The 17,470-nt window shown below is 39.5% G+C and overlaps 1 protein-coding gene and 1 non-coding gene across 2 annotated transcripts; both read right to left on the minus strand.

Moving 5' to 3' along the window:
• Window positions 1-692: 692 nt before the first annotated feature.
• TMX1 (thioredoxin related transmembrane protein 1) lies at window positions 693-16,976 on the minus strand. The gene is made up of 8 exons (XM_053594687.1): window positions 16,726-16,976; window positions 13,574-13,689; window positions 11,641-11,686; window positions 8,506-8,634; window positions 6,032-6,077; window positions 5,840-5,941; window positions 5,652-5,718; window positions 693-2,354 (listed from the first exon to the last, which is right to left on the minus strand). Exons 1-8 carry the CDS (start codon window positions 16,875-16,877, stop codon window positions 2,176-2,178), a joined length of 837 nt encoding a protein of 278 aa, XP_053450662.1. The 5' UTR covers window positions 16,878-16,976; the 3' UTR covers window positions 693-2,175.
• LOC128589476 (small nucleolar RNA SNORA70) lies at window positions 12,928-13,064 on the minus strand. The gene has a single exon (XR_008381044.1). It is a non-coding gene; the product is annotated as a small nucleolar RNA SNORA70 (small nucleolar RNA).
• Window positions 16,977-17,470: the final 494 nt, after the last annotated feature.

Here is a 17,470-nt window from a genome sequence, read left to right on the forward strand (position 1 = left end):
CAATCCTCCCACCCCAGCATCCCCTAAAGATTATAGGCATGAGGAACCATTCCGGATAATCTTTAAGAACTGTGAGACTGACTGTTTCATAAAATATTAAAACCCTATCTGTTCAGCCTTTTAATTTTCCATAATATAGTACTTTCTAAATTAAAACTTGACTGGCATTCTGAGAGGCCGAGGCAGGTGGACTGCTTGAGCTCACAAGTTAGAGACCAGCCTGAGTAAGAGCAAGACCCTGTCTCTACTAAAAATAGAAAAACTGAATCAAGAAGATTGAGCTCAAGAGTTGGAGGTTGCTGTGAGCTATGATGATGACATGGCACTTTACCCAGGGCAACAGCTTGAGATTCTGTCTCAGAAAATAAAAACTAAAAAATTAAAACTTGATAATATCAAACATAACACTAAAAAACAGAATGCTTTTATCTTCCTCCACCATCTCAAGTGACAGACTTTTGATTACACATACCAAGTACATATACAGTGACACACAACCACTCATCTGAACATTGTTAAATACGAAACAATAAAGCATACATTCAGATAAGCAACCAGAAATCATATCGGTCTTCAGCTTTAGTGAAGTGCTTAGAAAAGTTTATTTTGTATACTTAGGATATTATTCTAAGGCATCACAAATTACACATCCAAACTCTTCAATGGTAGAATATTTAATATTCTAAAGGAGAGACCTTGAAAGAAAACTGCTGTACAGTATACCGTAAGAATGGATTTACACAGCAACAGAGCCTAAAAAAAAAGAGGACATTATAGAAATCTTCTATTACAAAACTGTCAGTGGATCAATGTGAGCATTTACGACTTTTCCCCTTCTTGTGAATAATACAGTCCTACCCTTGATGTAAGGGGAAAACTTTATGTTGTAACTCCTTAAGGCAGGGGTTCTCAACCTTCCTAATGCCGTGGCCCTTTAATACAGCTCCTGTGGGTCAGGACCCCCAGGTTGAGAACCGCTGCCTAAGGAGTGAAAATGACTAAGTGTTCCATCCTGCTGATTTCCATTATGAAAGACTCACAATGTTAGCAGTCAACATAGAAATATGAAGTCTGTCTTTTCAAAAGATTAAAATGTTATGATTTTTAAATACTAAGCAAAGACAAAATCAACTAAGAGCTTTCCATATGAGGACAAAGAAAGATACATTTCAAACTTAAGAAAAGAAGATGCTTTTTCCTGAGTAGAATGCAAACTTTATATCAAGTTAAGTTGCTGTGAATTTTTCAAAATGTAAAATAACAAGGTTTTTCCACATCAAATAAAAATCAGGAATGTTCACCTTCATATCCAAAAAAAAGTTCAAGTAGAAATTCAGAAGAATAATGTGAACCTTGAAGTGAACAGCCACTTCATCACTTCTGATTATCAAAAGACACCTCAATTTGATGGATCTCTCTGTAAACTCTAGTTAAAACAACAAAAAGTACTGTTACCAAAACATGAAAAACATTTCTGGGAAATTATCATCCATTTTGAAAAATAAAAAATGTAACCCATGGCATTTAAGAAAAATATAAACCATATACTGAACAAAAAAAGACAAGCCTTCATAAGAATCCAGAATACCAGACTTATAAAAACTTTCAAAATCAATAGCAGATCCTTTATTAACGTGTATAGAAAACTGTAATTAAAGTATTTTTTAGTTGCATAATCTAAAAATGAGATTTTTGAACCATATATCTAAAAAAACAAAGGAGTTGTCACTGAAATACATATTTCTTGAGACAATGGGCAAAGTTCCCATTTATGGGAAATATGTTCTTTTTTCACACAGTGAAACCAAGAAAACTTATACCAAATGAGAAATCTTTTTCTCTAAAGTAATCTTCTTAAACACCCCAATAAAGCAATACTTAGGACATGTACATTTTCAAAACTCAGATTTGGAATAGGTTATTATTAAACAAAGATACACAAATCTTATTGCTTGGCACCAGATTTTTCAAAAATCAAAGAACTGCTTAAACCAAAGGTTCTTAGGACATATTTCAAATTATACCTAGTGCTTTTATTTTCTGCATCTATTCAATCTAATGACAATTTAGACAGAATCCGGCAATATACAAGGAAGTCGATTCACTTCAAAACAAAAGCAATGATCAATCTTGTTGCTGTCAAAATCATAATATTAAGACTTCTGTAAAAATGAGCTAGGATGTATCTGTGGCTGGAGCCGGGCCCACAGAGCGCTGCCTGACGGCATTTTGTGAAAAGTCTTTGTTGGCGCCTTCCTTGCTTTCAGCTTCCTCTTCTGAAACATCTTCTTCATCGGCCTCTTGCTCCTCCTCCACTTTCTTCAAAGGTTGAGAAGATTCTGGTAATATTTTTTCTTAAAGACAAAGACCAAAAATGTGTTTTTGTTGATGTATTAGATTTACTTTAAGGTAAGACTAAGAAACAACAGTGACTCATATGCCTATAAACTGCCTTGGCATTTATTTCTCATTTTTGCGTTTACAAAAGGAAGATACTAAAAATAAGACAAAAAAAAACCCCAGTGGATATTATAAAAATGAAATTTGGTTTTTAAAAGCCATTATTATTTACCAAATTCATTCTAATTACTAATTTATAAACTGAACTGCAATTAATGCTGTGAATATGTAAGAAAATATACTGCATTAGAGAGAACTTCTTCATTAGCTATAAGCACACTAAAACTTCACACTACTCTTGTCAGTTCCCAAGGGAACAGAAATCACAAATCCACAGTTGTCCAATTTTTTTTCAGCTTTCATATACGTGCCTTCCCTCCCTTCCCCATCTCTGTAATTTTATTAAGGTATAATTACAAACAATAACATGCACAAATTTTAAGTGTACAGCTAAATGAATACTTAAGTATATATACACCACACACCCTTTTTATTTTTTATAGGAACCAGTTGCTAGTTAAACATCAACTTCAGCTGGTAATCTGTCAGAACTGCCGCACCAGAGAACCTCTGAATCCAGAACCAGGGATCGGGGTCAGCAATCTGCTTCCCCCCATTCTCCAGGCGCACCTGATAAACTCGCAAGTCTGCTTTAACCCTTTGGACCTGAGAACCTGGAAAACTAGTCGGGCTTTACTCAGAACCCAGAAGACGAGTTGGATCTTTTCCTCTATTCCTATATTCCTCCACGGTGACTTAATCCCAAGAGCCAAGTAAACCAGTAAATTTGTTCACTTTCTTATTAGTCGCTGGCACTGAGTACTGCTGAAAAGAGATACTCTGAGATTAAAGATGAGTAAGTGAAATAATGCAAAAATTGCCGGGGAATTTGGGAATGGGGTTAAATTGGTTTGGGTCAGTGGGGTCTATAGGGCGACATGGCACAATGAATCAGAAGACTCAACACCTACATCCTCACACAGAGAAATCAAGCTACACAACCCCAGAGCAAACACTTGGCAAGTGACTGACAGAGTCGGGCATCAATGATTCTGTCTACACACTGCATGATTCAGAATGAGCTTCCGTACATTTAAGAGACCCAAGGCCGGTCACCCAGGATTTACATGAGAGTGAAGACAGAATAGGTATCTAAGAAAACCAAGAGACGCTCCTCAATTTACAATGAGGTTACCTTCCCATAAATGCATCATGAAGTGAAAATATCCTTAGTAAAAACTGCATGTAATACACCTAACCTACCCTAATGTAAAATGCATGTAATATACTTAACCTACTCTAATTTAAGTCGAATGCATTTAATACATGTAACCTAACCTAATCCCTCCAGCATCATGAGACTACCAGGTGGCAACAGGCAATAGTCCCGGGAAAGGTCAAAATTCAGCATTAGAAGTATGATTCCTAATGAATGTATATTGCTTTTGAACCATTGTAAAGTCAAAAAATTTTAAGTGAGATCAGGCACGGTGATTTATACCTGTAACATCAGCACTTTGGGAGGCTGAAGTGGATGGCTGGAGGCCAGGAGATTAGCCTGGGCAACATACCAAGACCCTGCCACTACCTAAAAAAAACCATCTAGCCAGACATGGTGGTGCGCACCTCTAGTCCCAGCTACTCAGGAGATTGAGGTGGGAAGATCACGTAAACCCAGGAATTTGAGGCTTCAATGAGCAATGACTTTATCAGTATACTACAGCTGGGGTGGCAGAGCAAGACGCTGCCTCTAAAAAATACGCATTTTTAAAAATTAAAAAAAAAATTTTAGTTGAACCATCATAGGTCAGGGACCTTCAGTATAGGTATTTATATACACTTCTCTGTTGAACTTTACTAAATCAAATATTATATCTTATTCACAATTTAAAAGTTGGTGAATGAACATTTTATATTTATTTCACTTTTAAAATCTAACAATAAATTTTCCTTTTAAGTAATTGTGCTTATATTTTCTTTCTACAAATCAGTGGCACTGGGTAGATAAAATAATTCCCTCCGCTATGTACGTCTGTTTTAGTAGCAATACAACTACACAGAAAATGAAAAAATGGCCTATCGGTTATCCAAGGGACAAGGTACACTATAAAGCAATCTCCATTGATCTCGTTTCAAGAATCTTACTCACAATAAACTCAAAATCCAGAAAGGTAAAATAACAGAAGAAACACCAAGCCATGAGTCTGACGCAGTTCTGCCCTCAGCCCTGTCATCACTGTGTGACTGTGGGGAAGTGCTTCACCTGTCTGAGCCTGAGTTTCCTCAGCTACAGAACAGAAGCAGTACCCCTCACACAGCCTACTAGAGAGTTGCTGAACAGCAAACAGGATCACAGAAAGATAAGTAAAAGTTCTTTAAGAACTACAAATACGAGGACTACCATTAACAGGACAATTTTTAAGACTAAAAATAAATGATTGGTCAGGCTGGTCTCAAACTCCTGAACTCAAGCAAACCATTTCCAGAGTGTTGGGATTGCAGGTCTGAGCCACCGTGTCCGTCTCTTATAAAAAAAAAAAAAAAAAAAAAGAGCCAGGTAATGGGGCAGGTGCCTGGAGTCACAGCTGCTGGGGAGCCTGAGGCAGGAGGATTGCTTGAGCCTGAGTTTAAGGTTGCTGTGAGATCAGAGGCCATGGCACTCTCCTCATGGCGACAAAGTGAGACTGTCTCAAAAAATAAAAAAAACAAAAATGACTGGTAGATAATTCTATTATTAGGACAGCAGGAAATGCTTCTACTCACACAATCTCACTGTATAGTACAGTTCAGTGTCAATGTCAATCCTAAATAAACTATAGGAATTGTCCTTTCCAATATCCTACCAGAAAACCCTAAGAACTAGCTGGCGTTCAAAGAATCGTCTTCAAATGCAGCCACTAGAATCAATGACTTCAATAGTGGGATGTATTCAACTTATCAAAATTTTCACTCAAGTTAGTAAAAAGGGTCCATAAATAACATGAAATTTTCCAATACATTGCTGTTAGACCAATATCAAACATCTACAGCTATATGCAACGTTATGAGTCCAGAAGGCAACAATGTTCCAAAATCCACCAGGCTCCCATCCTCACATAAGATACACCTCCTCCCCTATCCCTATGCCACAGCGATAGAGACCGCCATTCAGCATTCAGACACCTACGCTGAAAGGGCATGCTGTTAAATGCGGGACTGTATTTACAGAAATGAATAGGATTATAAAAATAAACATTTTAAAATACACTTACTTGAAGGGTATGGCTGTGGTCTGCGCCTTTTTGAAGGACAAAGGCAATCTGCCACAAATATCATACACTGCAAAAGTCAACATTATAAGAAATCTTAAGGGAGAATACAACACTGCTAGTGCAACTGTACTAAATCATCACATTTAAAAATACTTCTCTTGCTAGTCCACTGAAAATGTAGTACTTACAAGTCCTAAGAATAGTCCTGAAAGCAGAGTTATTAAAGCAAAAACTGCATATGATCCCCAAACTGGTAATCCAAGGTCCTCAATAAAATAGTTATGGCAAGTCTAAAAACAAAAGAAAAACACTGTTCATTAAAAAAAAGTGATAATGTTAAAAAATGATTAAGATAGACAGAAATAATTTTTAGTCCATACCCTGATCCACATGGATAGCTGAAAGAGTGCCGACGTACTACTCATCCTAAAATTTAAAAAAAGATGATTGAAAAACTGAGTGACACACACAGGTCTGTGGGTATCCACATTTCTATTTTCTACCCTATAATTTCCCCAACACAACAGACTTTATTGCTGGTGTTAATCAAGGCTAATGGCATATCACAGATTTCACGCCTGTGATGAAGCTTATTCATGAGAAGTAATGGTTTCCAAGTTGTTACTACCATGTGACATCCTTATAAATACTTGACGATGTTTTTCCTGTTCCCCTATTGCTTTGACATTAACATTTCATCATTTATATGATGATTTCTCCAATATAATGAGTAAAAGGTTACAAGTTCTGTGAAACCAGCTGGAAACTATTTTTATTCACCCTTAAAATCCTCCAAAGAATCATCAAAGGAAGTCTGAAAGAACCAGGAACCTTATTTATAAGAAATACCCCTCTCTTTTATTAAAATTAGACTGATACTGTTTAATGCTATACAAAATAATTACATAGGAAATAAATGCTAAGTTACAAATAAGTAAAAATAATTATTATTTTCCACAAATCAATCCAGTTAGTTTAGTTCAGTGGTTCTCAACCTGTGGGTCACGACCCACAGGAACTGTATTAAAGGGTCGCGGCATTAGGAAGGTTTAGAACCACTGGTTTAGATGGACAGTTTAAAAAAGGCACGCTTCAGAAATAAGAAGGGTTCTGAGTTCCCAACCATCTTCTCTTTAGCAAGAAGCACTGCTGGTGTTGTTAAGGCCTTTTTAACACAGAAGCCAAAGCTGATACGGGGTGTCCTGATCTAATCACGCATCACTGGGGTGGGTGACCCTGCTGAGCTAACAGTGGGAATGTCCCCTATTCAGTCTACCAATAAAAACAGTACAGAGTTAAGACTGATGCCTGAGGTTTCAACACAGACTTACAAGCACCTTCTTCTGCAGAGGGGTAAAATTCATGTAAGAGACAGGATTAAAAATAAAGTGAGTCACATTTTCAGTTCAACACAGAAAGGGACTTTAATCATGCTGCTATGTCTTTAAAAAGCCAAGTCAGAACAGGATTAGGAATTGAAATGTAAGGCACTGCACAGTCTCACTCCAGTCTGCAGCAACTCAAGTAGCTCAGAACGCTCGGTTCCATAACTGGGTTGGGCACAGTGGTTCAAGGGTGAGTTCTGACAGCACAAAGACAATTCAAAGGTTTTCTAGGATACGCTTGGAAGGGAAAAATGCTACAGATAAGCTTCTACTTCAAAATACTGTCTAGAGCCAATCTTTGCTCCACTCCAGAATCCCGCACATTCACTCTTTTATGTCCCAACTCTCTATCCTCCCAGGACAGGTGTGGTGATGGACAGAAAGGGACAGCTTAGCCACATCAAGATGAGCCCACGGTGACCTAAGTAAGAATCACTACTTCCAGAGTCTCTCCAGTAACCAGTGCAGCACACTACCCCAGCAGTGTAGCAGGAAACAGCGCCTGGTATTTCTAACACTCACCATTCTACAGCAAACTGCCATGGAAATATATCTACCCTCAGCTATCTACAATGCTCTACGATCAGTCACACTATTAGGGGCACTATTCATCCACACTGTTCATATAACAAGTTATCAGATGCATGGAGTGGCCAACCAAATATAATTGAATCCCTTTACATCAAGAATTGAAATCTAGGCCAAAACATGGTGGCTCACATCTATAATTCCAGGACTCTGGGAGGCTGTGGCAGGATGGTCACTTGAGCTCTAGAATTTGAGACCAGCTTGAGCAACAGTGAGACCCCATCTCTACTAAAAATAGAAAAATTAGCCAGGCATCATGGCAAACACCTGTAGTCCCAGCTACTCAAGAGGCTGAAGCAGGAGGATCACTTGAACCCATGAGTTTGAGGTTGCTGTGAGCTAGGCTGATGTCACAGCACTCTAGCCTGGACAAGAGAATGAGACTCTCGTCTCAAAAGAAAAAAAAAAAGAAAGAACTGAAATCTAAAAGTAACACAAACAAACACTTGTGGCTCTTCTCATTCAAATTATTACACTCAAGTAATAGCTTTACCCATTACATTGCTCTTATACTCTTAGGGGGATTTAGTTTTTGATGATATGTATGACCAAATGCACAAAGCTAAAATAGTCCTTAAATAGGTATTCAACTTAATTCTATAGAATGCCTCCTTCTAGCTTAACAAGCATGAATATCTATTAATATTTGCCTTCTTAAAGAAAAGGTCAAACTAAAAATAACACTTGCAACAAATCAGAATACATCTTACAACCCCAGAAACAATTGAGTATGAGTGCTTTGCTTACATGAAATTATCTGTTCCAATTTATTCTGAAATGGTAAGAGACGAATCCCTCATCCTTACAGAACAGAACCTGGACCAAACCAGGATGAGACAGGTTCAACTGAAATGGGTCAGAGAAGAATCCCTCAGACTTACAGAACAGAACCTGGACCAAGCCAGGACGAGACAGGGTCAATGCTCTTCCATTCTTCATCAGTGACAAAGTTGATGAAGTCTTTCTTAGTCCTCGGACCCTGATAGCGCCTAAATTCACCATCTTTACAACTAAAAAGGATCAGAAATTAAACATTAACCAGCATGTGTATGAATATAAAACTTTGTATTTATTTTGCTATTTCACCTCATTTAATATCCAACCCTAATACTCAAAAACATTAGCAATGCACAAGTAGCAAATTATAATTACTAAATCAGGACATCTTAGCTTCATATCTTAAACCAGTGAGTTTGCATAAAAAAAAAAAAACCTAAGTATGGTGGCTCACACCTGTAATCCCAGTACTTTGGTAGGGAGGGCAAGGTAAGAGAGATGCTTGAGGCCAGGAGCTCAAGACTGGTATGGGCAACACATACTCTTAAAAAAACCCAGACTCTTAAAAAAAATCACACACACACACACAAAAGAAAATTGAGCCAGGTGTGCAAAGGCACACCTATAGTATGGTGCCAGCTACTCGGGCAGGAGGCTGAGGCAGGAGGATGGCCTAAGCCTAGGAGCAGGAGGTTACAGTCAGCTATGATCATGCCACTGCACTCCAGCTTGGGTGACAGAGCAAGACTCTGTCTTTAAAAACTTAAAATAATTATAAGCCAGTGGTTCTCAACCTTCCTAATGCTGTGGCCCTTTAAGACAGTTCCTGTGGGTCGCAACCTGTTATAAGCTTAGACTTTGTTGTTATTGCTCTTCCGAACAATAAACTATGAAACAAAGTGAGTAGGTAAATCTCAGGAAACCACTTTTAAGCTATATACATATATTAAAAGAAGTACTACATAAAAAGTTGTTAGAAGAGTGTTCGGCACAGATTATTAGCTATTATTAAAGTACAAGTTAAAAATTCAAGGCACTTTTCTGGTACTTTCGGTCACAATCACATTACCTCGGCTATCCTGCTTTACTCTCCGGACTTCCCTCCTACCACATCAGTGACTCTACTCCTGGTCAGCTGTGTGGATTTCCTTACATTCACCACCTCCTTCCCACTCTCAATGTACACAGTTCTGTCATGGGGGCACAGGGCAAAAACTTAGTAGTTCCCTGCAACCTACAACAGGGTCAGGGATCCTTTATCCATCCTGAAGTAGAGTCCATAAGAAAAGCCCCACTCGAAAACAATGTCTTGCTGGGAAGGCAGCATCTGAGTATTCTTTGAAGGATGGATGGGATTTCAACAGGCAGAAAATAGGGAAAGGGTAGGATAAACAATGTGACTAAAAGAAAAAGGGCAAGAAATTCCAGATAAGTTCAGAGGATACTGAGAAGTAAAAAAGAAAGGAAAAGACTGATTATAACTAGTTAAGGACACATGTGGAAAAGAATTAAGTGAGAAGGAGGGGAAGTAAGTGCTTATGAGATGGGACAGAAATTTAAGTAGCTATAAAATAAAGAGAGTAGGGGAGAATTTAAAAAATATGAAAAAAGGGTGGCGCCTGTGGCTTAGTCGGTAAGGCGCCGGCCCCATACACCGAGGGTGGCGGGTTCAAACCCGGCCCGGGCCAAATTGCAACCAAAAAATAGCCGGGCGTTGTGGCAGGCACCTGTAGTCCCAGCTACTCGGGAGGCTGAGGCAAGAGAATCACGTAAGCCCAAGAGCTGGAGGTTGCTGTGAGCTGTGTGAGGCCACGGCACTCTACCGAGGGCCATAAAGTGAGACTCTGTCTCTACAAAAAAGAAAAAAATATATATATATGAAAAAAAGAAAAACAAGGAAAGCAAGAGATACAAAGAAAGAATTCCCAACTCATTTTCATAACTTTAACCCAGGAGAAAAGTATCTCCTATATGTAACCCACCTGCCAGATGCTGTTAAGGTACAGAGCAGGTATACTGATTTCAGATTTCCTACCCCCAATTCAGAAGATGAAGTCAAACTGAAAGACCTGACAGTGGAGAGACCAGATCACCTCATTCATTCTGATTCAACACAACTGTACCACTAGCTGCTATTCCCAGAGCTGTGCAACAGGACTTTCTCAGCTACATTTTGAAGATACCATGTTCCTATCAATGGTTGTGTATGAGACTATCCTCACAATAGAATGCTTACCTCGTATTCTTAAAAATCCTACTTCCAAGGTTTCATTTAAAGCCCCAATTCACTAGCAACCACTCCAGCTAACAGTGTTTCCTCCTTTACCCAACTATCTGCCATGGGAACAATTTCTAGTAATATAAGAAATTCAGATCAACTTTGCAAAGTTATCTTTTAGAAACTGGTGTATCAATATCTCGTGACCAGAGTTCTAAGTGTACGTAAATGGGTGGCCAGTAACCTCAGCTGGATGCTTAATGAGAGTCAGGAATCCTGCTAGGACAATGCCTATGCTACTCTAAGTCCTCTCTCAAGAGGGAACCTTAAGATTGTAAAGGCTGGAAAGGACAGAATCAGTTAAACCCTCCAGATCAAGGGTGGACACACAAATCTAAAATACTAAATGAGAGTGTTCGACTTTGGGGGCCACATGGTGCACATATCCCTTCCAATCATAAAAAAACTTCCTTCTGCCCACTGACTTAGAGCTTCCCAAGTGTAATTACTCAGTTGGGATTTATGAAAAAGGAGATAACAAATTGATCTGCCACCTTAGAAACAGTTACTAAAAAGACTAAAATATCATGATACACCAAAAGTCTCTAAATCCCTTAGCTTTAGAAGTTAATAACAATGCTTATATTTGCTACAAGCTTGCAACTAAACCAGAGAATAAAGTAGCTGGATGTAAAAAAAAAAAAAAAAAGGTAAGAAAATACCCAACTACCCACAGGGCACAATGCTACTACTCTCAGCTCCTAACCATGCTGAACAGGTATTCACATCAACATCACCCTCCAAAATGACTGTAAATCTGGGAGAAGAGGGGCCTTTCTCACATCACTCAACTATCTAAAGGCATCTGGGTGGCACTAAGAGCAAAATAAGCTCTCTAAAGTTCTTGCTGAATATAATGAGATTACCTCAGCCCTTCAACCCTGATCCATGCCAGAGGCCTATTACTCTGATTACACTCTGAAGCGTTCTTCTCCGTAACTGAGAATCTTCAAATACTTACTGGTAAATAGTAGGAAGTGCAGTTATAATAAACCGTCCACTCAGTCCTAGAAATGGTAAAGAAAACAACAGCAGGTTTTATACAGGCCAATCATTAATTCCTTAAAAGCTGATACTGAATTATTTAATATGTACTAATAGGAAAGAATACAAAATTAAACCTAATGGTTGAGCTTTGTAATAAATAATAAAAAAAGTACTTAGAGCAACTTTTAAAAACACACTGCCGCATATTATCTCAGTTTAAAAGCAAAGCTTAACATTAAACACATTTGTGAATAATATAAACATCTCATCAATTATACCACTGTCTAAATTAAGACACTAGTCATGAGTCATGGGAGAGCACATATAACAGGATCTTAGAAAGGTCTAAAACAGAGGTCCTCAAACTTTTTAAACAGGGGGCCAGTTCACTATCCCCCACACAGGTGGAGGGTCGGACTATAGTTTAAAAAAACATGAACAAATTCCTATGCACACTGCACATATCTTATTTTGAAGTAAAAAAACAAAACAGGAACAAATACAATCACACTGCCACATGTAGAGTTTGAGGACCCCTGGAAATAAAACAAAACTGCAGTTGGTAGTAAGCAGCAAAGGCAGTGTACAGAGGTGATAACAAACGGAAAATACGACAAGTCTTTCATAGGACAGGTAATAACACTAACAATTGACTTTTGCTTTTAGCCACGTGTCAAGCACTGATATAGCTAAGGATTAACCTTGCTGTGCCTCAGTTTTCTCATCTATAAAATGAGAACGCATTATCTCACAAAGTTGTGTTAAAAGTAAATAATAAATGCAAAATACCTGGAAGACTACTATATGTAAGAGCGCAATAAATAATACCAATTATTACTACTGGGGATGGAGCAGCCAGGAGCCCAGGTTTACTGTGACCACCAAGTACACGTAAGATGAAAGAAGCATCCCTACCAGCAGGGCCTGCCACCTGTCCAGGGGGCCAAGACAGGAGTATACCTGATTTCCCCAACCATGAGGATTTTATATTTAACAGCCTACATTGTCAAATCATAGGTATTAAATATGGGACTTAATTTCTGAGATAGAGATCTTTTCTTGTCAGGCCACGTGACCATTACTCTACAATGAAACTCAACCACACATATGCTCAACTTCAGTGCAGATACAAATGCTGCCTTGGGCAATGTTCACCTGGACTACAGTGTTCTAGAATTTCCAGGCATCTTACATGTTAGACTGAGGCCTTGGATGAAAAAAAAGACCAGATAGAGTTCTGCAGGCAAGAATGAGGAGAGGGCGAAGTCTTCAAGGCCCTTTAGAGTAACACAAAGAATGAGCTCCACACACAACCAGGGAATCAGCCTTTTGCAGTCACTGCACAGTGAGCCCCCAATCAGGGAGGCAGGCTAGGTGAATCAGCTTAACTACATGCAGACTGGGTGATACATTTTCAAAACCTATGAAAGGTAGAGTTAAGATCATGGAATATAAAAAAGAAGATAAATATAAAGTCTAACCATTAAGTTTGTGAACTCATCCTAGAAAGTGCTACATTGCTGAATATCACGATGGTCCCCTAGGGAAGCTGCGCACCAACACCAGTGCCTAGCCCACCTTTCAAAGCCATTTTGGAGCTCCTTTGCTGGAATGGCCATAAAAGCTGTCATAGTACGGCACACAAAAACACAAAAACACGCAACAGTAGTAACAAATGCCACTCAGCAAGACACCGCCATGCGTTGACACACACACACAGCTGTGAAAAGACTTAAACACCAGGATTCTGAAAGCTTACTGAATTGTTTTTACAGTGCTGCCAACGTTACCCGCATGGTGGCAAGTTTGAGAATTTAACTGTCAGGCCTTATACAATGACAGCTTAATTATCCAACCTCATAAATCAAGCAAATCACCAAGAAAAAAACCAATGGACTTAAGAGTACCTGGCTGCTCTGTGACATCTACTTTTGCAACATTAACCTCAAGATCTTCTCCCCATTCAGCAAAACTTTCCCATTCTGGTTGAAGATTCTGACAAGCAGGGCACCACGGGGCATAACTAAGAAAAATAGTTAAAAAACTGGTAAGTACTTTAATATGACCGTTCATCTCAGATAAAAAACTTTTTTTATTATTTTTTTTATTGTTAGGGATTCATTGATAGATAAAAATTTTTAAATGTATATAATTTGTGAAGAATATTTTATATTAAAAATGCTGAAGACAACAGAGTGGCTAATTTTATGCAGAAGAGAAAGTTGTAAGTATACATCTAACGACCTGGAAATTAAGAAGTATAAATTGATGATGCCAATCACATAAAATCTGAGAACAGGTTCTAAAGACACAAGGACTATTTCACATGCAAAACAGTTCCTTTTGATTTTTCTATTAAAAAATGATCCCCAGAGGCTTGACACCTGTAGCACAGCAGTTGCGGCACCAGCCACATACAGTGAGGGTGGTGGGTTCGAACCTGGCCCAGGCCAGCTAAACAACAATGACAACTGCAACAAAAGATAGCCGGGCATTGTGGCTAATGCCTGTGGCCCCAGCTGCTTGGGAGGCTGAGGCGGGAGAATCACTTGAGCCCGGAGAATCACTTGAGCCCGGAGAATCACCTGAGCCTAAGAGTTTGAGGTTGCTGTGAGCTGTGATGCCATAGCACTCTACCGAGGGCGACCAAAAAAAGACCCCCAGAAAGCACAAAACCAAATTTGGAGTTCACCAATTTTAGTAATTTTACACTGCAGAGTCACAAATGAAATGGTGTTGGAAAAACAGGAAGTGCCCTGGACTGTGATAAATAAGGAAGCCCAGGCTCCATCGTAGGATACCACTACTCTGGTCTGCCACAAGGGATGGTGGCCCTAGGGCTGGTGATTCACGGTTATAAGCTGGAGAACAGCATTTTCCTGTAAGAAAATTACCTCAAAATTCACCCCACACACCAATACTAAGCAGTCCAAACAGAAACATTGGCCAGAGAGGTCAGGCAGTTTCCAAGACTTTGGGTTTACAAATTCCATGGCCTCGCATATTAGTATTTTGATTACTCCTCTGGTATTATCTTCTGAGATACTACCAGAAAAATCCTGAGTTTTTCCTAGGAGTTTACTTTTCCCTTTTATTATTGTACATTATCTAATAATACCACGTACACCTCAGTTTTTGTTTTTGTCTTTTAAGGAACCAGAAAGAACAAAGCCCTTAACTGTTACATAAAAATACAGTTTCTGTCACATTTTCTTGAATTATTTCAGGTAAATCAAACTCCTAAAATAGGCATTATAAAACAAGACAAACTGGTATTATGTGTACATAAAAGCCAAACTCCTTGATTGTATCACAATCAAAGTACAACAAAACTTCCGATTAGAAATGAACTTACTGAAGATAATTCACGCATAACCAAAAGCAGACTGTTATTAGGACTACCAGATCCCTGCTTTTTCAAGTTTGTTCTGTTTTTCAGTTGCTTTTTAAACACTTACGTAACCTTATAATCTTTAGCTAAAGAAAAACACTATACTATAATCGCAGATAGATACTTTAATTTGGACTTATCTCATAGTCAACATTTTGTTAGTTTTACTACTGACTACTATATTTATAGTGTTTGAACAAGCGACTTAAAAAAAAATTTGAGTAATACCTGCCTATATTTTACATATGAATACATAATCACTATTCCTTAATATATTGCTTATAATACTGAATATTTTATGGACACAATCTAAACAAATTATTCAGGACAATGACTGACATACAAAATCCATCACTGTTTATATTTCCTCTTTCCTGAAGGTTCAATGGTGCCTGAAAATTCATTACAATGAGTTGCAGATTACACGCAAACTGTAAACATTTTTCCCCTGTCCTATTCACTTCAAATAAATGTTCTAAGTTTTTTTTAATCTTTATTTTGTTAATAACGCGAAGTTTATACATTTGCCTTCTGGGTTCCCCCTTGGAGATGTCCATTTCCACCTGCTTCCTTAACTGGCAACCCTAGTTTCATCCACAAAACAGGAAAACACTCACCTGAATTTTATTAAAGAACAGGGTGCCCTAACATGTATTGCATGCCTACTCTAGAGATCCAAAGAAAGCCAGCACAGTAACATATGGATAGGTTGAGATATTTAGGCATCTTTTCTCATCTGTAAGATGGAGGAAATACCTATCACACAGAATTTGTAGGGAATATGACATTTGTAAAGGTGTTTAGCAGTGTCCAGACGTAGGTTAACATTCCATGGTGCTTTTACTAATATCAGTAATACCACCAGTATCATTAAGACCACCAGAGCCACCACCTCGAATTTAGCATCTAAAGCAAAGGCATTTTACTTCCTACTGCAAACCAGCATTATTAAACTGGAATCACCACAGAAGACGTTCTTCGAATGATAAATGACCTAAAGAATTTTAATAATCATATTAATATGTTAATTGTATCTTTTAATGCAATACCACTTACAAGGGCCTAGGGGTCACAACCCAAGTTATTCTCTACACTGCAGAAAAACACAACCAAAGTTAAAACGAGATGTGGAGTGAAAAGGGGTAAGATAAAAGGAGAAAAAAGGAAAAGGAAACTAAGATTTTAAAATAACCCAACTTGAATTTACTCAGTATTTACAATAAATGTACCTAATCCATAAAAAAAAATGCCCAATTCCAACACTGTGAGTGGGCTTTCAATGACAGACGAATAGGCGGAGACTTTACTCAATATCCTCTTCTGAAAAACTTGACCATAAGCCTAGAAGCCTGTTAATAAAACATCATTCTAAAATAACTGCACGGCAACCAGTAGGGCCCCTCTCCGCCCCAACCTCATCCTCAAAGTCATTAAGGAAAGTTAGATCGCCAAGCGCACCACAGCCCTAGAAACGGAACTAGGGTGGACGCCAAGGAACGTAATATTCCTGGGTAAAAAACGAGCAGAGTGAGGCTGGGGATCCGGGAAGGGGACGGCCGCTTTGCGACTCGGAGGGGCGGCCCAGGAACTCGGGACCTGCATCAGGACCGCGGCGGGGAGTCGGGAGCCCAGGCTCGGACAGGACCGGGACGACCGCCCTGCACTCACAACTCTATCATCCAGTCTCCTTGCAGCAAGTCCCTCCAGTTCTGGTCCGTAATGACGCGCACGCTGCTCCGCCGCCCGTGGGTCCACGGAGCCCCCAAAAGCAACAGCAGCAGGCCTGCCAGGAAAGCCACGAGACTCCCGGAGGGCGCCATGTCGGCCGCTGGCCCACCTAGCAGCGAGCGCGGCGGCCCCACCTCCCTGCCGCAGCTCCCACTTCCGCCCTAGCGCGCCACTCCGCGCGTGCGCACGACGTCGCTGCGAGCCGCGCCAGCCCTAGAGGACTCTCAATGCGCATGCCTGAGCCTGGTCTCCGCTGTGGGTGGATTAGAGAAGGAGGGCAGCGCGCCTCGCCGTAGTGCGCATGACAGGAGAGGGGACCCTCCCCCACCTGGAACCGCGCGGCATAGCTTGGAAGGGAAAGAGGGAAGGAGGCGCGGCGCGGAAATTGGGAGGCCCTCGCTCTGTGGGAGGATCGTTTAAAAGTCGCCTTCATAATTTTGGCTCCAGATAGTTGGTATCTGGTAAACTTACGATGTGCTAATGCAGTTTTCAATGAAATCCCCTTCAGAGTTTTGTTTCCTTTGAAAAATTTTGTAGTAAAAGTCCCTTTTGTAGTAAAAGAGCCTTGTATGAGTCAATACACTGATTTCCTTCTGGGGTATTATAGACGGGGAAAGTGCAGAGAGAACCTTTCGGGGTACCCCGTTTACAGTCAGCATCCTGATGTGAACAGTGGTTGCACGGG

This window comes from Nycticebus coucang, chromosome 6 (genome assembly GCF_027406575.1).
Source record: "Nycticebus coucang isolate mNycCou1 chromosome 6, mNycCou1.pri, whole genome shotgun sequence".
Taxonomy (NCBI): domain Eukaryota; kingdom Metazoa; phylum Chordata; class Mammalia; order Primates; family Lorisidae; genus Nycticebus; species Nycticebus coucang.